Source organism: Callithrix jacchus, chromosome 4 (genome assembly GCF_049354715.1).
Source record: "Callithrix jacchus isolate 240 chromosome 4, calJac240_pri, whole genome shotgun sequence".
Taxonomy (NCBI): Eukaryota; Metazoa; Chordata; class Mammalia; order Primates; family Cebidae; genus Callithrix; species Callithrix jacchus.
Genome location: NC_133505.1, coordinates 40,318,899 through 40,340,016, shown reverse-complemented (window position 1 = coordinate 40,340,016; position 21,118 = coordinate 40,318,899). Strand labels below are relative to the sequence as shown.

Sequence of the window (21,118 nt, the reverse complement as noted above, 5' to 3'; positions counted from 1 at the left end):
TTAATGATATATTTTAATATGTCTGATTTTTAATGCTGTATGCAAACTTACAAATTGCACAAACCTCAGTAAACTTTTGAACTTCTATAAATCTAATAAATCAAGATGTACAAATCCAGTAAGCTAGCCTCTCCTAAGACTTTCAAACAGTACAATGATTACAAAACTTATTTCTATACCTGTACCATGTCTAGCAGAAGGTATTCATTAATATCACGGATTTAACTTATTTAATCTTTGTTATATTTCCCTATTTCTTTAAGGTAATAGTAATGCTTATTTTAATAGTTTCCTATAGGGAAAATTAATCTTATGGGGTTAAATCCTGTAATGGGGTTAAATTCTCTTTCAGTAGAAACAAGGTGGGGCTGGGGCTCCCAGGTCATGGTCTTTGTACATCACGGCTGTTCTCAGCACAGGGCACACACTCTTTGAAGCCCAGCATATTTGACTAGTTTGGGCAGCTTTGAGCTTCCATCCCACCTCAACCAAACACCAAATTTCAGTTTCCTGCAGCCTGATGTCCTTCCTTAAAACGAAACATTGCATTTTCCTCTGAGTTGCATAGATCAGTGTTGTACGGTATAACTTGGTCTTTTTGTTTAACGTTTAGGCCTTTAAGTTGGTTTGTACAACTACTATGTTTGTTAGCCCAGAAAGCTACAATAACTAAACTTTTTACCTAGCAATCATAGACACAGTGCAAACATTACTAAATTCTTTCGTGTCTTTTTAAAGCTCATCTTGTCTGTCTCATCTGAGCTTATGAGCTTGGGCTTTTCACAAACAACATATTTCAATTAACTGATGTTTGTTTCCTTCTTGCTCTAATTGTCCTGGCTTGGCTAGTGGGAATCTTTACTTACTTTATCTCCAAGCATGCTTGCTTTATATGCAGGGGTCCCTAGCAGGTCCATCCGTGGTCTGTTAGGAACAGGTGAACAGCAGGTGAGTGAGCATTATTACCACCTGAGCTCCACATCCCGGTGGCAGCATTAGATTCTCCTAGGAGAATGAACCCTCTTGTGAACTGTGTATGTGAGTGATCTAGGTTGCATGCTTGTTATGAGAATCTAATGCCTGATGATCTGAGGTGGAACAGTTTCATCTTGAAACCATACCCTCCACCCCATCAATGGAAAAATTGTCCTCCATGAAACAGTCTGCTCCCTGGTACCAAAAAGGTTGGGGGCCATTGCTTTAAAAAAACAGCAAAGTCTGAAAAAAACCATTTCAGATTTTTCTAGTCCAAAGACTAGATACTGCAGGTGCACATCACCATACGCAGTTAATTTTTTATTTTTTGTAGAGACAGGATCTCACTCTGTGGCCCAGGCTGATCCCAAACACCTGGCCTCAAGCTATCTTCCCACTTTGGCTCCCAAAGTGCTGGGATTACAGGCATGAGCCACCATGCCTAGCTTGGGAAAAATTTTAAGGCACTTGCTGATTTCCTCCAGATTGGCTCTTTGTTCTCTTTCTCTGTCAAGTACAAAATTCTTGGACTGACCTCATCTGGGACTTCCCACCTTTCTCCATGCTGTGACACACACAGAAAATGATATTAGTATGGCACTTTGGGGCCAGGCTACTCGCCCCAGAGGTGACCAGCATAGAGCTCCAGCCACCCAGATTCCCCAGGTTGGAGGGAACAGCTAACCTGCCCAGGGCACAACACCTGCACAGAGGCTAGAAAGTTCTGCTCTGGGGCGGGGTGTGGTAGCTCACACCTGTAATCCTAGCAATTTGGGAGGCTGAGGCAGGTGGAATACCTGAGCTTAGGAGTTTGAGACCAGTCTGGGCAACACAGTGAAACCCATCTCTACTAAAAAAAAAATAATTACCCGGGTGTAGTGGTGTGTGCCTGTAGTCCCAGCTACTCGGGAGGATGAGGCAGAATTGCTTGAACCTGGGAGGTGGAGGTTTCAGTGAGCTGAGATCTCACCACTGCACTCCAGCCTAGGTGACAGAGCGAGATTCTGTCTCAAAAAAAAAAGGAAATTTTTGCTATGGAAGATTGAAATTGGACCCCTTCTTACATACACCATCTATAAAAGTCAACTCAAGATGGTTTAAATACTTAAATGTAAAAGCCAAAACTATAAAAATCCTGGAAGGCAATCTAGGCAATACCATTCTAGACATAGGAACGGGCAAAGATTTCATGACAAAGACACCAAAAGCAATCGCAGCAAAAGTAAACATTGACAAATGGGATCTAATTAAACTTAAGAGCTTCTGCACAGCAAAAGAAACTATCAATAAACAGCCAACCTACAGAATGGAAGAAAATATTCACAAACTATCACTGACAAAGGTCAACTATCTAGCATCTGTAAGGAACTTAAACACATTTACAAGAAAACGAACAACTCCATTAAAAATTAGGCAAAGGATATGAACAGACCCTTTTCAAAAGAAGACATTCATGCAGCCAACAGGCATATGAAAAAAGGCTCCATATCACTGATCATTAGAGAAATGCAAATCAAAACCACAATGAGATGCCATCTCACACCAGTCAGAATGACTATTAGTAAAAAGTCAATAAGGAAGAGATAACTGGCAAGGTTGTGGAGAAAAGGCAACGCTTATACACTGCTGGTGGAAGTGTAAAATAGTTCAACCACTGTGGAAAGCACTGTGGAAATTCCTCAAAGAGCTAAAAACAGAACTACCATTCAACCCAGCAATCTCATTACTGAGTATACACCCAGAAGAATAGAAATCATTCTACCACAAAGAAATATGCATGTAAATGTTCACTGCCACACTATTCACAATAGCAAAGACATGGAATCAACCTAAATGCCCATGAATGACAAAAGGGATAAAGAAATTGTGGTACATATACACAATGGAATACAATGTAACCATGAAAAAGAATGAGATCATGTGTTTTGCAGGAGCAGGGATGGAACTGGATACGATTATCCTTAGCAAACTAACACAGGAAACAGAAAACCAGATACCTCATGTTCTTACTTATGAATGGAAGCTAAATGATGAGAACATGAACAGAGAAAGAGGAGCAACAAACACTGGGGCCTACCAGAGGATGGAAGGTGGAGGGTGGAGGGTGGGAGGAGGGAGACGGACAGAAAGAATAGCTATTGGGTACTAGGCTTAGTACCTGGGTGACGAAATAAGCTGAACAAGAAACCCCTGTGACATGAGTTTACCTATGTAACAAACCTGCACATGTATCCTGAACATAAAATGTAGGTTTAAAAGGTTAAAAAAAGAGAGAGAGAGAAAAAAAAAATTTTTTTATATGAATGTTCTGTTCTGACCTTATTCCCTCACTTGCATTTTCCATCATGACATTTTATTCCATTTTGCTTTCTATACTAATTCTTCAGATACCACCATTATAGTTTATTGAGTCTAAAAATGCCTTGTATTGGAACTGGCCTTAACTTAAAATACTTAGTTTACATAGTCGAGTATGACCAAAGTACTTTTGTCTTTCGTGGCACCACATCACAATGGATGCGATTACTCAGATAGGGTCCTGCCATGAGAACACACGCCATCTATGCTGATAACAGCAGCCATTGGGTTCATCCCAGCACACACAACAGCCCCGGCAGCAAAAGGCCGGCCCAGGGCCTTAAACAAATGGTCACTGAACACATCAGATCTCATCTCATCAGGACTGACCCACACCAGGAAGGACGCAGGCAGCTGCGGGGTATGCCTGTCATTAGGCACAAGGGCATCCCAGAAAGAAGTGCCCAGAAAATGGACTCAGGTGCCCCCTCCCATCTGAGTATTCCTGACAGCATGTGAATATCAATTTTCTGTACCTGTTTTCCAAAGCCAATGCTTTAAGACAAAAAAGAAGAAGAAATTAACTTAAATGCCAATTTGTGGTTAAAGATTCCCCCATGCCCTCTTTGCCTTAAAGACATCAAAGCTTGTAAATAGTTTGCCTGTAGGGAGTTTAAAACACAGAGTGGTAAGAAGATCTGGGCTGGTCCACACGATTGTCTCCACTGGTCTGAGCGACCTGGAAAGCGCTGCGGAATCGGGCAAGCCCCAATTCCGGGCCAGGTCAGTGAACACAAGCCAGGGGCCCTACCGGCAGCCGTTGGCACTGACCACCGCCCCACGCGCCGCCTCTCTCCGCCTCCGGCCCTCCCTGGCTCCCAACGCGCGGCGCCCCAAGACGGGCGGGCGCCCCAAGGTCGCGAGGCGGGCGGGGTATGTCACTGAGGCCGAAGGGACGGCGGGGGTCACCTGTGGCCCGGGAGGCTCTGCGCCGCCCCCATCCCACGCAGGCCGCCTCGAGGCCTCAGTGGGCGCTGGCCCTGGGCGCCCGGGGTCCGGGGGTACGGGATCCGCGGCGTCACCTCCCGGGCTCGCCGCCACGCACGACTCACCGGACCGCGTCGCCGTCCTCTGCTGCTGCGGGGCTCCGGAAGGGAATCCGAGCCGGGCGCTCGCCCAGGCCCCCGCCCCCTGAGACTGCTGGGGTCACAGCCCCGCGCGGCCACGCCCCACTTTCTGGGCAGCCGCGTCCACGCGCGTTCTGGGCCCTGCACACCCCCTGCTCCCCCTCCCCAGCTTTCCCGACGTGGGAGCGGCAAATCCAAGTCAGCGTGCCCAAGCCAGACACTTACTCCAGGTGGGTAGCGGAGCGGCGGGCAGAGGCGCCGGAGCGCCCGGGACCTCAAATACCGGCGGGGAGGCGGGCGGAACCCCGGGAGGCAAGCCAGCGCCGCCCGCCCCGAGCCCGGCGAGAGAGGCGGTGCGGGAAGTGTGGGTCCGGTAGTGCGCCCCCACCCGGCTGCCCACAGTACAGGGCGCCACCAGCGTGTTTATCGTGCCTCTGGAGAAACTCAATGTTGGCCTGTTTTCAGAAAAGAGCCGGTTCCTCGTACATGGGCATTCATTGGGCAGTGCAGAACACGCATTTAAAAATGAGCAGACTAACCCGGTCTCTACTAAAAATACAAAAGTTAGCCGGGCGTGTTGGCGCGCGCCTGGAGTCCCAGCTACTCAAGAGGCTGACAGGAGAATCGCTTGAACCCAGGAGGTTGCAGAGAGCCGATATCGCGCCACTGCTCTCCAGCCTGGGCGACAGAGCGAGACTCTATCTCAAAAAAAAAAAGAAAAAGAAAAAGAAAAAAAAAAAGAGCACTCTAGAGACGGGTCACAAAGACTTTGCTGATAAAACAGCTTGAGGCAAAGAAGCCAGTCAGGGCCAGGCGCGGTGGCTCACACCAGTAATCCCAGCACTCTGGGAGGCCAAGGCGGGCAGATCACTTGAAGTCAGGAGTCCCAGACCAGCCTGGCCAACATGGCAAAACTCGTCTCTCCTAAAAATACAAAAATTAGCCGAATGTGGTGGCGCACGCCTGTAATCCCAGCTGCTCAGGAGGCTGAGACAGGAGAATCACTTGAACCCAGGAGGCGGAGGTTGCAGTGAGCCGAGATCGCGCCACTGCACTCCAGCCTGGTCCGTCTCAAAAAAGAAAGAAAAAGAAAGAAAGAGAGAGAGAGAGAGAGGGGGGGGGGGGGAAAGGAAGGAAAGAAAAGAAAAAAAGCAGACTTTGGGCCTTTGCACGGCAAAAAGGGACAGTCAGCAGAGTAAACAGGCAACCCACAGAGTGGGAGAAAATCTTCACCAACTGTATATCCGACAAAGGACTAATATCCAGAATCTACAATAAACCCAAACAAATAAACAATAAAAGAAAAACAATCCCATCAAAAATTGCTCTGGCATGAATAGACAATTCTCAAAATAAAATATACAAATGGCCAACAAACGTGAAAAAATGCCCAACATCACTAATGATCAGGGAAATGCACATCAAAACCACAACGCGATACCACACCTTACTCCCGCAAGAAAGGCCATAATGAAAAAATCAAAAAATGATAAATGTTGGCATGGTTTCGGTGAACAGGGAACACCTCTACGCTGCTGATGGGAATGCAAAATAGTACAACCACTGTGGAAAATTGTGTGGAGATCCCTTAAAGAACTAAAAGTAGATCTACTGTTTGATCCAGCAATCACACTGCTGGATATCTACCCAGAGGAAAAGAAGTCATGATATGAAAAAGATATTTGCACATGCGTCTTTATAGCAGCACAATTCATACTCGCAAAAACATGAAGCCAAACCCATCAGTCAAACCCAAATGCCCATCAGTCAACAAGTGCATGAAGAAACTGTGGTATACATATACAGTGGAATGCTACTCAGGGTAAAAAGGAATGAATTAATGGTATTCCCAACCTGAATGGGATTGGAGACCATTGTTCTAAGTGAAGTAACTCAGGAATGGAAAAACAAACATGGTAGTTCTTACTCATAAGTGGGAACTAACCTATGAGGATGCAAGGCGTAAGAATGACACAGTGGACTTTGGGGACTTGGGGGAAAAGGGTAGGAGGGGCGAGGGATAAAAGGCTACAAATTGAGTTCACTGTATACTGCTCGGGTGATGGGTGCACCAACATCTCACAAATCACCACCAAAGAACTTAGGTAACCAAATACTACATGTTCTCCAAAAACCTATGGAAAATAAAACACTAAAAAAAAAAAACTTATAAATTTATTTATTTATTTATTTTTTATTTTTATTTTTATTTTTTTAATTTTTTATTGGATTATAGGTTTTGGGGTACATGAGCAGAGCATGCAAGACAGTTGCGTAGGTACACACATGGCAGTGTGCTTTCTTTTCTTCTCCCCTTCACCCACATTTGGCTTCTCTCCCCAGGCTATCCCTCCCCACCTCCCCCTCCCACTGGCCCTCCCCTTTTCCCCCCAATAGACCCCAGTGTTTAGTACTCCCCTTTCTGTGTCCATGTGTTCTCATTTTTCATCACCCACCTATGAGTGAGAATATGCGGTGTTTCATTTTCTGTGTTTGTGTCAGTTTGCTGAGGATGATGTTCTCCAGATTCATCCATGTCCCTACAAACGACACAAACTCATCATTTCTGATTGCTGCATAATATTCCATGGTGTATATGTGCCACATTTTTCCAATCCAGTCTATTATCAATGGGCATTTGGGTTGATTCCAGGTCTTTGCTATTGTAAACAGTGCTGCAATGAACATTCGTGTACATGTGTCCTTATAGTAGAACGATTTATACTCTTTTGGATATATACCCAGTAATGGGATTGCTGGGTCAAATGGGATTTCTATTTCTAAGGCCTTGAGGAATCGCCACACCGTCTTCCACAATGGTTGAACTAATTTACACTTCCACCAACAGTGTAAAAGTGTTCCTTTTTCTCCACATCCTCTCCAGCATCTGTTGTCTCCAGATTTTTTAATGATCGCCATTCTAACTGGCGTGAGATGGTATCTCAATGTGGTTTTGATTTGCATCTCTCTGATGACCAGTGACGATGAGCATTTTTTCATATGATTGTTGGCCTCATATATGTCTTCTTTCGTAAAGTATCTGTTCATATCCTTTGCCCACTTTTGAATGGGCTTGTTTGATTTTTTCCTGTAAATCTGTTTGAGTTCTTTGTAAATTCTGGATATCAGCCCTTTGTCAGTTGGGTAAACTGCAAAAATTTTTTCCCATTCTGTTGGTTGCCGATCCACTCTAGTGACTGTTTCTTTTGCCGTGCAGAAGCTGTGGAGTTTCATTAGGTCCCATTTGTCTATTTTGGCTTTTGTTGCCAATGCTTTTGGTGTTTTGTTCATGAAGTCCTTGCCTACTCCTATGTCCTGGATAGTTTTGCCTAGATTTTCTTCTAGGGTTTTTATGGTGCCAGGTCTTATGTTTAAGTCTTTAATCCATCTGGAGTTAATTTTAGTGTAAGGTGTCAGGAAGGGGTCCAGTTTCTGCTTTCTGCACATGGCTAGCCAGTTTTCCCAACACCATTTGTTAAACATGGAATCCTTTCCCCATTGCTTGTTTTTGTCAGGTTTATCAAAGATTGTATAGTTGTATGTATGTTGTGTTGCCTCCGGTGCCTCTGTTTTGTTCCATTGGTCTATATCTCTGTTTTGGTACCAGTACCATGCTGTTTTGATTACTGTAGCCTTGTAGTATAGTTTGAAATCCGGTAGTGTGATGCCCCCAGCTGTGTTCTTTTTGCTTAGAATTGACTTGGCTATGCGGGCTCTCTTTTGTTTCCATATGAAGTTCATGGTGGTTTTTTCCAGTTCTGTGAAGAAAGTCAATGGTAGCTTGATGGGGATAGCATTGATTCTGTAAATTACTTTGGGCAGTATAGCCATTTTCACGATATTAATTCTTCCTAACCATGAACATGGAATGTTTCTCCATCTGTTTGTGTCCTCTCTGATTTCGTTGAGCAGTGGTTTGTAGTTCTCCTTGAAGAGGTCTCTTACGTTCCTTGTGAGTTGTATTCCAAGGTATTTTACTCTTTTTGTAGCAACTGCGAATGGCAGTTCGCTCTTGATTTGGCTTTCTTTAAGCCTGTTATTGGTGTAGACGAATGCTTGTGATTTTTGCACATTGATTTTATATCCTGAGACTTTGCTGAAGTTGCTTATCAGTTTCAGGAGTTTTTGGGCTGAGGCGATGGGGTCTTCTAGGTATACTATCATGTCGTCTGCAAATAGAGACAATTTGGCTTCCACCTTTCCTATTTGAATACCCTTTATTTCTTTTTCTTGCCTGATTGCTCTGGCTAGAACTTCCAGTACTATATTGAATAGGAGTGGTGAAAGAGGGCATCCTTGTCTAGTGCCAGATTTCAAAGGGAATGCTTCCAGTTTTTGCCCATTCAGTATGATATTGGCTGTTGGTTTGTCATAAATAGCTTTTATTACTTTGAGATACGTTCCATTGATACCGAGTTTATTGAGGGTTTTTAGCATAAAGGGCTGTTGAATTTTGTCAAATGCCTTCTCTGCGTCTATTGAGATAATCATGTGGTTTTTGTTTTTGGTTCTGTTTATGTGGTGAATTACATTTATAGACTTGCGTATGTTGAACCAGCCTTGCATCCCCGCGATGAATCCTACTTGATCATGATGAATAAGTTTTTTGATTTGCTGTTGCAATCGGCTTGCCAATATTTTATTGAAGATTTTTGCATCTATGTTCATCATGGATATTGGCCTGAAGTTTTCTTTTCTTGTTGGGTCTCTGCCAGGTTTTGGTATCAGAATGATGTTGGTCTCATAAAATGATTTGGGAAGGATTCCCTCTTTTTGGATTGTTTGAAATAGTTTTAGAAGAAATGGTGCCAGCTCTCCCTTGTGTGTCTGGTAGAATTCGGCTGTGAACCCGTCTGGACCTGGGCTTTTTTTGTGTGGTAGGCTCTTAATTGCTGCCTCAACTTCAGACCTTGTTATTGGTCTATTCATAGTTTCAGCTTCCTCCTGGTTTAGGCTTGGGAGGACACAGGAATCCAGGAATTTGTCCATTTCTTCCAGGTTTACTAGTTTATGCACATAGAGTTGTTTGTAATATTCTCTGATGATGGTTTGAATTTCTGTGGAATCTGTGGTGATTTCCCCTTTATCATTTTTTATTGCATCTATTTGGTTGTTCTCTCTTTTATTTTTAATCAATCTGGCTAGTGGTCTGTCTATTTTGTTGATCTTTTCAAAAAACCAGCTCTTGGATTTATTGATTTTTTGAAGGGTTTTTCGTGTCTCAATCTCCTTCAGCTCAGCTCTGATCTTAGTTATTTCTTGTCTTCTGCTGGGTTTTGAGTTTTTTTGGTCTTGGTCCTCTAGCTCTTTCAATTTTGACGATAGGGTGTCAATTTTGGATCTCTCCATTCTCCTCATATGGGCACTTATTGCTATATACTTTCCTCTAGAGACTGCTTTAAATGTGTCCCAGAGGTTCTGGCACGTTGTGTCTTCGTTCTCATTGGTTTCGAAGAACTTCTTTATTTCTGCCTTCATTTCATTGTTTACCCAGTCAACATTCAAGAGCCAGTTGTTCAGTTTCCATGTAGCTGTGCGGTTCTGGGTCGGTTTCTGAATTCTGAGTTCTAACTTGATTGCACTATGGTCTGAGAGGCTGTTTGTTATGATTTCAGTTGTTTTGCATTTTTTGAGCAGTGCTTTACTTCCAATTATGTGGTCAATTTTAGAGTAGGTGTGATGTGGTGCTGAGAAGAATGTGTATTCTGTGGATTTGGGGTGGATAGTTCTGTAAATGTCTATCAGGTTTGCTTGCTCCAGGTCTGAGTTCAAGCCCTGGATATCCTTGTTGATTTTTTGTCTGGTAGATCTGTCTAGTATTGACAGTGGAGTGTTAAAGTCTCCCACTATTATTGTGTGAGAGTCTAAGTCCTTTTGTAAGTCCTTAAGAACTTGCCTTATGTATCTGGGTGCTCCTGCATTGGGTCCATATATGTTTAGGATCGTTAGCTCTTCTTGTTGTATCGATCCTTTTACCATTATGTAATGGCCTTCTTTGTCTCTTTTGATCTTTGTTGCTTTAAAGTCTATTTTATCGGAGATGAGAATTGCAACTCCTGCTTTTTTTTGCTTTCCATTTGCTTGGTAAATCTTCCTCCATCCCTTTATTTTGAGCCTTTGTGTATCCTTGCATGTGAGATGGGTTTCCTGGATACAGCACACTGATGGGTTTTGGATTTTTATCCAATTTGGCAGTCTGTGTCTTTTGATTGGTGCATTTAGTCCATTTACATTTAGGGTTAATATTGTTATGTGTGAATTTGATACTGCCATTTTGATGCTAAGTGGCTGTTTTGCCTGTTAGTTGTTGTAGATTCTTCATTATGTTGATGCTCTTTAGCATTCAGTGTGATTTTGGAATGGCTGGTACTGGTTGATCCTTTCTATGTGTAGTGCCTCTTTTAGGAGCTCTTGTAAAGCAGGCCTGGTGGTGACAAAATCTCTGAGTACTTGCTTGTTCGCAAAGGATTTTATTTTTCCTTCACTTCTGAAGCTCAGTTTGGCTGGATATGAAATTCTGGGTTGAAAGTTCTTTTCTTTAAGAATGTTGAATATTGGCCCCCACTCTCTTCTGGCTTGTAGTGTTTCTGCCGAGAGATCTGCTGTGAGTCTGATGGGCTTCCCTTTGTGGGTGACCCGACCTTTCTCTCTGGCTGCCCTTAGTATTCTCTCCTTTATTTCACCCCTATTGAATCTGACGATTATGTGCCTTGGGGTTGCTCTTCTTGCGGAATATCTTTGTGGTGTTCTCTGAATTTCCTGCAATTGAGTGTTGGCCTGTCTTGCTAGGTGGGGGAAATTTTCCTGGATGATGTCCTGAAGAGTATTTTCCAGCTTGGATTCATTCTCTTCGTCCCCTTCTGGTACACCTATCAAACGTAGGTTAGGTCTTTTCACATAGTCCCACATTTCTTGGAGACTTTGTTCATTCCTTTTTGCGCTTTTTTCTCTAATCTTGGTTTCTCATTTTATTTCATTGAGTTGGTCTTCGACTTCAGATATTCTTTCTTCTGCTTGGTCAATTCGGCTATTGAAACTTGTGCATGCTTCGCGAAGTTCTCGTATTGTGTTTCTCAGCTCCTTTAATTCATTCATATTCCTCTCTAAGTTATCCATTCTTGTTACCATTTCCTCAAATCTTTTTTCAAATCTTTTCTCAAGATTCTTAGTTTCTTTGCATTGATTTAATACATGATCTTTTAGCTCACCAAAGTTTCTCATTATCCATCTTCTGAAGTCTAATTCCGTCATTTCGTCACAGTCATTCTCCGTCCAGCTTTGTTCCCTTGCTGGTGAGGAGTTTTGGTCCTTTCTAGGAGGCGAGGTGTTCTGGTTTCGGGGGGTGTTTTCCTCCTTTTTGCGCTGGTTTCTTCCCATCTTTGCGGATTTGTCCGCTGGTCGTCTGCGTAGTTGCTGACTTTTCGATTGGGTCTCTGAGTGGACACCCTGAATGTTGATGATGAAGTATTTCTGTTGCTTGGTTTTCCTTCTACCAGTCTAGCCCCTTCGCTGTACGAGTGCTGAGGTCCGCTCCAGACCCTGCTTGTCTGGGGTGCACCTCTAGCAGCTGTGGCACAGCGAGGGATGCTACCAGTTTCTTTTTCTGCTATCTTTGTCCCAGGATGGTGCCTGCCTAATGTCAGTCTTTTGGATATAGAGGGGTCAGGGAGCTGCTTGAGGAGACAGTTTGTACTTTATAGGGGTTTAATTGCTGAGCTGTGAGCTGTGTTGTTCATTCAGGGCTGTTAGGCTGCTATGTTTGATTCTGCTGCAACAGAGCTCATTAAAAAAACCCTTTTTTTTTCTCAAATGCTGTGTTGAGGGGTTTGGGCTTTATTTTTGGATGTCCGTTGAGGTCCTGCCCAGCTAGGATGCAGACTAGCCACTGTTTGCCTGCCGAGGCTCCGCCCTGCTGTTGTGAGGCTCGCCCAGCTCCGCTGTTCTGCTGTTCTCCGCCACGCCCCGTGGCGGAGTCTCTCTGTTGTAGCGGGTTGCCTCGGCAACAGCAGGCTGCGTCAGCAGTGGGCGTGTATCTTAGTAGGGACGGGTTGCCTCGGCAACGGCTGGCTGCGTCAGCAGTGGGCGTGTATCTCAGTAGGGACGGGTTGCCTCGGCAACGGCTGGCTGCGTCAGCAATGGGCGTGTATCTCAGTTGGGGCGGGTTACCTGGGGAATGGTGGCCGCCCCTCCCCCTCAGAGCGTCTCGGGCCGTCTGCACGGGGCTTGTTTGAAATCGCGGTTTTGTTCGTCCCGCTGGGCCAATTCTAACGCTCTGTTCCTGCAATCCCCTGGGCTGGCCCCCTGTTCAAGTCTAGCTCAGTCTCAAGTCCAGCCCTCTCACGTCTCCAGTTGCCGGTTCAACGGGGCACCCGGACAAGTGCGCCCTGTGGGGAGCGCTGGGTAGGGCCGGCTGCCGCCACCCCGGCTGCTGGCTTCACCAGGCGTAATATCTGCCTGGCGTCCCGCGTCTCCTCTTCACTTGGGAATTTCCCCGTTCCGTGAGCAACAAAGATCAGTCTGGAAATGCAGCTCAGACTCACCTCTCCGCAGACAAAACGAGAACTCCAATCCTGGGTTGTTCTCACAGCGCCATCTTGAGTCCTCCCCTCAAAAAAACTTATAAATTTAAAAATAAATGTATAAAAATCAGCAGAGCCCACACTATTGAGCTGTGTGTTGAAGGACTTCTGGTTCTTTCCAGGCCCATAGGAATTAGACCCCAGGGTATGACAGATTAGCCAAATAAGTATGAAAACTCTATCTGCCATCTTAAACAGAACAGTCTTGGAGAATAGAAACATCTGGCGTAAATGAAAGTAGGGAAAATGCTAGCCAGGTGTTTTAAATGGTTCAGTTTTGAAAACTCAAGCTATTTTACTCCCTCCCTCCTTATCCTAAGGCTGAGTTTCTCAACATGGACACTGTTGCCCGCATGAGCCAGATAACTCTTAGTTACAAGGGCTGTCCTGGCTTTACAGATGTTTCACAGTGTCTCTGGCCCTTCTACCTGGTGGATGCTACTTGCAAACCACATGCCCTTCCCCAGTTGTGACTTCATTAGTCTTTAGTGATATAAATTGCAAATATTTCCCCCCAGCTTGTCATCTGTTTTCTGGCATTGCTTCTGGGGATTTTGGAATATACTTTTTAAATGTAGTCAACTTTAATAATTTTTCTTTTATTGTTTCTGGATTTGAGTCATAGAAAATTTTTCTCTATTCACAAGGAGCAATCTTTAGATTGTTTCTGGATTTTGTTTCTGAATATTGAGTCATATTTTCTGGATTTTGAGTCATAGAAAATCTAATTTTGAGTCATAGTTAGAAAACATAGATTGTTTCTGGATTTTGAGTCATAGAAAATCTTTCTCTGTTCACAAAGAACAATCAAGAACTGAAAGTACTTGAACATACAGCTCAATAGTGTTGGCTCTGCTCATTTTTATACATTTATTTTTATATTTAAATCTCTATTCACAAAGAGAAATCTCTTAAAAAAAGAATCTCGGCCGGGCACGGTGGCTCACACCTGTAATCCCAGCACTTTGGGAGGCCGAGGCGGGTGGATCACGAGGTCAAGAGATCGAGACCATCCTGGTCAACATGGTGAAACCCCCGTCTCTACTAAAGATACAAAAAATTAGTTGGGCATGGTGGCACGTGCCTGTAATCCCAGCTACTCGGGAGGCTGAGGCAGGAGAATTGCCTGAACCCAGGAGGCGGAGGTTGTGGTGAGCTGAGATCATGCCATTGCACTCCAGCCTGGGTAACAAGAGCGAAACTCCATCTCAAAAAAAAAAAAAGAAAAAAAAAAAAAAAAAAAAGAATCTCTAGATTATAGAGTTCACCAATATTTTCTTCTAGCATCTGTACAGTTTCCTTTTTTATATTTAGATTGCTGATCCCTTTAAAGTTTATTCTGGTGAATGGGAAATAGAGATCCAATTTTAACTCACTTTCAAGTGACTCTCATTTTTTTCACCTCTGTTTATTGAAAACCCATATTTTCACTAATGTCTTCACATGCCACCTATGTTATTTATCAAATAGCTACATATACTTGGGTCTGATTCTAGACTATTTGGTTCTGTTGATCAGATTAGTTCAATTATAGAGGTTTACTTATATGATTTAATATCTTCTACAGTGCATTCTCCTTACTGTTCTTCTGCCTCAAATTTTCCTGACTATCCTTGCTGCTTTTTCTCCCATACAAACTTTTTTTTTCCCAGATGGAGTCTCACTTTGTCACCCAGGCTGGAGCGCAGTGGTGCAATCTCAGCTTTCTGCAAGCTCCAACTCCTGAGTTCAAGCAATTCTCTTGCCTCAGACTCCCGAGTAGCTGGGATTACAGGCACATGTCACCATGCCCGGCTAATTTTTGTGTTTTTAGTAGAGATGAGGTTTCACTATGTTGTCCGGCTGGTCTAGAACTCCTGAACTCATGATCTGCCCTCCTTAGCCTCCCAAAGTGCTGGGATTACAGGTGTGAGCCACTGCACCTGGCCTCTCCCATGCAAACTTTAAGAGTCAACTTGTCCAGCTCTAAAAAAAAAATCCTGTTGGTGGTGCATGGTGGCTTACACCTGTACTCTCAGCACTTTGGGAGGCCAAGGAAGGTGGATCACTTGAGGTCAGGAGTTTAAGACCAGCCTGGCAATCATGGTGAAACCTCATGTCTACTAAGAATACAAAAATTAGCCAGGTGTGGTGATGTGCACCTTTAATTCCAGCTGCTTGGGAGTCTGAAGTAGGAGAATTGCTTGAACCCGGAAGGCAAAAGTTGCAGTGAGCTGAGATGGAGCCATTGCACTCCAGCCTGGGTGACAGAGCGAGTCCCTATCTCAAAAAAAAATTTTTGTTTTTTAATAAAATTAAAGTATAGACAAACAGGCCAGTTGCAGTGGCTGACACCTGTAATCCCAGCACTTTGGGAGGCAGAGGTGGGTGGATCACCAGAGCGAGACTCCATCTCAAAAATTAAAATTAAAATTAAAAAAAAATAATAAATCTTGTTGCTAATTTATTTGAAAGATATTGAATTTACATATTACCTTGTTATAAACCAACATTTGTTCTTTGATTTAGCTGTTCTAGCCAATAACATGCTGGGTCTTTCTATTCATTCAAAGAATATTTCCTTTTTCCTTTAAAGTTTTCTTCATGTAAGATTTGCACATTTCTTGTTTAGTTTATTTCTTTTATTTTTAATTTTTTTTGAGATGGAGTCTCACTTTGTCACCCAGGCTGGAGTACAGAGCCACTGTACTCAGCCCACTGCAATCTCTGCCTCCTGAGTTCAAGCGATTCTCTTGCCTCAGCCTCCCAAGTAGCTACAACTACAGGTGTGTGCCACCACGCCCAGCTAATTTTTGTATTTTTAGTAGAGACAGCGTTTCACCATGTTGGTTAGGATGGTCTCAATCTCTTGACCTTGTGATCTACCCACCTCATCCTCCCAAAGTGCTGAGATTCCAGGTGTGAGCCACCACACCCAGCCTGGTTAGTGTATTTCTAGTTATTTTATCTCTTTGTTGATATTGTATGTAATCAAGTTTCTACCATTATATTTTCCACTAGCTTTTGTTTGTGGATGAGAAAATTGTTTTTATGTACTAACTTTATAACCTGCTGCCTTACTGAATTTTCTTACTATTTTTATTTTTTATTAATTCTTTTAAGTCATCTATAGCTATACTGTATCACCTATAAATAGAAATAGTTGTACTTCTTTCTCCAATGTTCGTCTCTCTAAATATTTTCTCTTGTTTGATTGCATTGGCTGATACCTTCAATAGTGCAAATTGCCTAACCACTTGTGTCGTTAGTATCTACAAAATGAAAGGGTGAGCCCATATGGTTTCACCAAAGGGCAAGGCATTCCTAACCTCAATTGCTTCTTCTCAAAATAGGTTTACTGGGCAGGGAGACCTAGGAAGGGGTTCTGTAGTCTGGCTTTCTCTACCATCCTGCCTGGATTGAAATTAGTTTGAAGAACTATTTCCAAATTATGTAATTTAATAATTCTGGGCTCACCCTCCTCCTAGAAAGACATATCTGGCATAGAGTTGTTTCATATATATTTATCACATTTTCATTACATCAAATTCTAACAGTCTTATAATGAAAAAACAATCAAAACCAAAAGTAGCCAGGTTTTTAATAATAAATGAGATGAGCACACAATTGGAGAACTACTCTGATGAGTGGCTCTGATGCTCACGGGACAATGGTCTGGACTTACAGTTGTCTAGGGTCAAACGTGAAAAAGTCGTTTGATGTGGCACCACTGGAAATGCCTGCAAGCCATTTTCTTCCTCTCTTTTTAGCCATTTGCAGAGGCGAAAGGAGAGGGGGTGCTGGCATTCTCTAAAAGAGACCCCTGGAAAACCCATCTCCAGAGCCTCATGCCTGGAGGTCTAAAGGTAACATTCAGGCCCTTCTGTATTTTTTCTCTTTCCCCTCTTTCTCATTTAATAAAAAATTGGGCAATCATGCAATATATACTTGGGGCTAACCTCCTGGTGGAGAGTCTTGCCCTTTCTCTGGATCCAGAGTGAGGAAGGAAAGATAAGCCGGGGTGAATCAATGGACTTCCGAATCTCATTTGAGTTTCCCTCAGAACTTTTTAGGGACTGGGCCTTCACTCAAGAAATTCCCCAGGTAGCTGTCTTGAAAACTGAGTTCAGGGTGCCTCTAAGCTATCTCAGTGCCAGGCGATGGCTGGAGGAGAGGTTAATGCCAGTTTTAGAGGACACTAGAGAGCCGAAGGCAGGAGTCTCGTAGTCCACTTGCAGAGGATCACACTCACAACTGCTGCTCAACAGAATCGGTGATTCATGGGTGTTTAATGTTCAGGAAATTATTTCAAACATAAGATGTCATAACAAAGACCGACTCCAGGAAAAGTCTTTTTCTTTCCCACCAGCTTAATTGGTCCCTGCTGCTAACCATGACTAAAAACACGACTTTTACTTAGCAATCTTTTAAAACTTCTCTGGATAGGGGCAAGTTCCACTTTGGTTTGAAAGGACTTCAGTACTCCATGTACAATAGAAGTAAACAAAGTCTTTCTGGTGTATAAACCAAAAAACATCTGAGAAAAGTATCAGTCAACTTAGAAGTTTATTTTACCAAAGTTAAGGACATGCCCATGATATAGACTCAGGAGGTCCTGAGAACATGTGCCTAATGTGTTTGGAGCACAGCTTGGTTTTATGCATTCTGGGGAGACACAAGACATCAATCAATACATATAAGATGTACATTCGTTTGGTTTGGAAAGGTGAAACAACTTGAAGGGGGTGGAGAGGCTCCAGGTCATAGGTAGTATGATACAGCTGGCCTGGAGTTAGAACCTGAACAATGTCATTTTATAAAATACAAGACTGTTTTTAAATCAGTTGTAAAGGCTGCCCATTCTCCTCACAAAAACTACTGGCCTTGGCTTCTGTAAATAAGACTGCTAGTTTACTTTACAGAATGCAAAGAAGTAAAGCTGCTCACCTTCTCTTATCAGTAACTGCCAGAGTTGCTAGCCAGTAATAACCAGAATAAGCAGCTCGAGTTAATTCCATCCTGGCTCCTGCAACCTGTAATAAGTAACTAAAGTTCTGTACCCCTACCCAGATAATGTATTAACTAATGTTTATCTTGACTTCTGTAAACCACTTAAGTAACAATTCGAATGACAAAAGTCCCCTGGCCCTTGGAATGTCCGGAGCGCCCCTCACCCTCCTCTCTGCCAGGGAGGTGATTTACGGAATTCACTAGCCTTCGAAATGTCTGAAGCCTTTCATCCCTATCCCTGCTCCTCAACCCCACTCCCAAGGTGGTTTTACGGGTATAAAAAGGTCTTGTCACCCTTCTTTCTCTGCCATGGGTTGGAGAGACGTGAGTGCTCCGTGGTCGCCGGCAATAAACCCTGCAATTTGGCATACTTTTGTCTTGTTGTTGACTTTCTGTGCTTGGTCCAGTATAACGGTAGATTCAAAGATTTTCTGATTTGCGATTGGTTTGAAAGAGTTTATCTGAAGACCTGGAATCAACAGGAGGCACTATCTGGGTTACAATAAGGGGTTGTGGAGGCCAAGGTTCTTATTGTACAGATGAAGCCTCCGGGTAACAGGCTTCAGAGAAAATAGACTGTAAATGTCTCTTATCAGACTTAAAAAGTGCCAGACTCTTAGTTAATTCTCTTCTGGATCAGGAAAAAGACCTGGAAAAGGGAAGGGATTCTCTACAGAATGTAGATTTCCCCCACAAGAGACAGCTTTGCAGGGCCATTTCAAAATAGGCCAACTTAAAACATTTTGAGGTAAAATACTTTAATTTCTCTCAGGGCCTGCTATCTGTCATGTGATGCTATACTAGATCCTAGCTGGAATTTGATGTCTGATGGCTAAAAAAAAAAAAGCTGTTTTATTGGTGTTAGAACTGAAAAGGGCATTTCTCATTCCCAAGGCATTAGTTATAGAGGAACAGTAGGTGGGATGGACAAAAACAGAGTCTGATTCAGGCTATATGCACATAGAAAGAGTCATCTCAGAACACTCCTTCAAGAAACTTATCTGGAAAGAATGAGAAGGCGAACTGGAGCTGGAGGTGGGACCATGTCTTTTGAGATAGGAGCCTTGGCGGAGATCCACCTCTTCCACCCCTACAAATTTATACTCTCATATTTAAAATCTGAGTTAAGGCCCAAAAGGCCTGGCAAGGTGGCTCACACCTGTAATCCCAGCACTTTGGGAGGCTGAGGTGGGCAGATCACTTGAGGTCAGGAGTCTGAGACCAGCCTGGCCAACATGGTGAAACCCCGTCTCCACTAAAAATACAAAAAAAAAAAAAAAAAAATTAACTGGGCATGGTGATGTGTGCCTATAATCCCAGCTACTCAGGAGGCTGAGGCAGGAGAATTGCCTGAACCCAGAAGGCGGAGGTTGCGGTGAGCTGAGATCGCACCATTGCACTCCAGCCTGGGTAACAAGAGGGAAACTCTGTCTCAAAAAAAAAAAGAGCCAGGTGGGCAGGTGCCCATTCAGTTGGGATGGACCGCAGCTGACTGCGCAGCCTCCTTTGAGCTCCCAGGACTTTGCTGAAGGGAGTGGGGTTAATTTGCATGAGGAGCTCAGGAAAACTGCTCCTCAGGTGCCCAGTTAGAGACTAGTGGGCTTCACCAGAGTAGTGCCGACCACGGCTACAAATCTCTGGTGACAACAAAGCTCCTAAAACTGAAAAAGTAAGCACGCAAACAGAAATAACTGCAGGCTGGGCACAGTGACTCACGCCTGTAATCCCAGCACTTTGGGAGGCCAAGGTGAGTGGATCTCAAGGTCAGGAGTTCGAGATCAGCCTGGCCAATACTGTGAAACCCCATTTCTACTAAAAATACAAAAATTGACCGGGCATGGTGGCTCACAACTGTAGTCCCAGCACTTCAGGAGGCCAAGGCGGGTGGATCACGTGAGGTCAGGAGTTCAAGACCAGCCTGACCAACATGGAGCCCATCTCTTCTAATAATACAAAATTAGTGGGGCATGGTGGCACAAGCCTGTAATCCCAGCTACTTGGGTGGCTGAGGCAGGAGAGTCGCTTGAACCCAGGAGGCAGAGGTTGCAGTGAGCTGAGATCGCACCACTACACTCCAGCCTGGGCAACAAAGTGAGACTCTGTCTCAAAAAAAAAAAAAATTGGTTGCAAACAGGACTCAGTGATTATGAGGCTACCTTCAGTCAGTGTGTGTCTGGTGCCATGGTGAACACACCCCTTGCGCCCTGCTGCCATGGCACAAGGGGTGCTCTGGGAGACATGGGCTGGAATTGGACCTGCATTGCAGTCAGGCGGCCTTGGAGACCCAGAACGGGGCCTCCTTGGGCAAACTTAATGCTCCCCCTGAAGGGATCCCTTGGAAGATCCCCGGGGCTTTGACACAAAGGGCAAAGGGTTTAATTCCAAAACATAGGTTCGGGTATTACAGAGTACCAAGACATGCATTCTCATTATGTCTACTTAGTGAAGGGTGGGCAGACATTTTCATTATTTTTGGGTTTGTTTGTTTGTTTTTGAGACAGATGCTCACTGTTGCCCAGGCTGGAGTGCAGTGATGGAATCTTGGCTTAATAAAACATCTGCCTCCTGGGTTCAAGTGATTCTCCTGCCTCCACCTCCCGAGTAGCTGGGATTACAGGCGCCTGGCTAACTTTCATATTTTTAGTAGAGATGGGGTTTCACCATGTTGGCCAGGATGGTCTCAAACTCCTGACCTCCGGTGATCCAACCGCCTCAGTCTCCTAAATTGCTGGGATTACAGGCGCCTGGCTAACTTTCATATTTTTAGTAGAGATGGGGTTTCACCATGTTGGCCAGGATGGTCTCAAACCCCTGACCTCCGGTGATCCAACCGCCTCAGTCTCCTAAAGTGCTGGGATTACAGGCGTGAGCTACCACACCTGGCCCATTTTCATTATTTTTAAACAAAGGCAAGCAATTTACTTTCTTGGTGCTCACCTGAAGTGGAGAACCTCAACCCCTTACCACAAAAACAGTTAATCTGTTCACTGAGCCCCAAGGACGAAGCAGGCAGGGTCAAGAGAGGGGCTACCGCAGCCTTCCTCTCTGACTCCTCCCACCTAACCATTCCCTCGATACACAAGCTCCTTTCTTTCCCAAGGCTATTGCCATTTCCAAAAGCAATGTAAGATCTGCCCAAGAACAGCGGGG

General features: G+C 44.0%; 2 protein-coding genes across 11 annotated transcripts in view; one reads left to right on the top strand and one right to left on the bottom strand.

Annotated features, from left to right (window-relative positions):
• Positions 1-21,118, bottom strand: part of LOC128928155 (serpin B6) — a 44,004-nt gene that overhangs the window by 18,771 nt on the left and 4,115 nt on the right. For 2 of the 9 annotated variants that reach the window (XM_078368909.1, XM_054253827.2), the window contains exon 1: positions 4,626-4,687. The exons of 1 other annotated variant lie outside the window; for it this stretch is intronic. Coding sequence is in view for 1 of the 8 variants with exons in the window: in XM_054253826.2 (XP_054109801.2) it covers positions 4,243-4,274 (32 nt within the window). In the remaining 7 variants the exon portion in view is untranslated. 6 more of the 9 variants (XM_078368913.1, XM_078368912.1, XM_054253831.2 and 3 more) reach the window with 6 other exon arrangements.
• The window catches only part of LOC128931731 (uncharacterized), a 69,618-nt gene continuing 52,559 nt past the window's right edge, over positions 4,060-21,118 (top strand). For both annotated transcript variants that reach the window (XM_078368922.1, XM_078368921.1), the window contains exon 1: positions 4,060-4,630. In XM_078368922.1, coding sequence (XP_078225048.1) covers positions 4,209-4,630 — 422 coding nt within the window. In that variant the 5' untranslated portion in view covers positions 4,060-4,208. The remainder of the gene's footprint in view (positions 4,631-21,118) is intronic.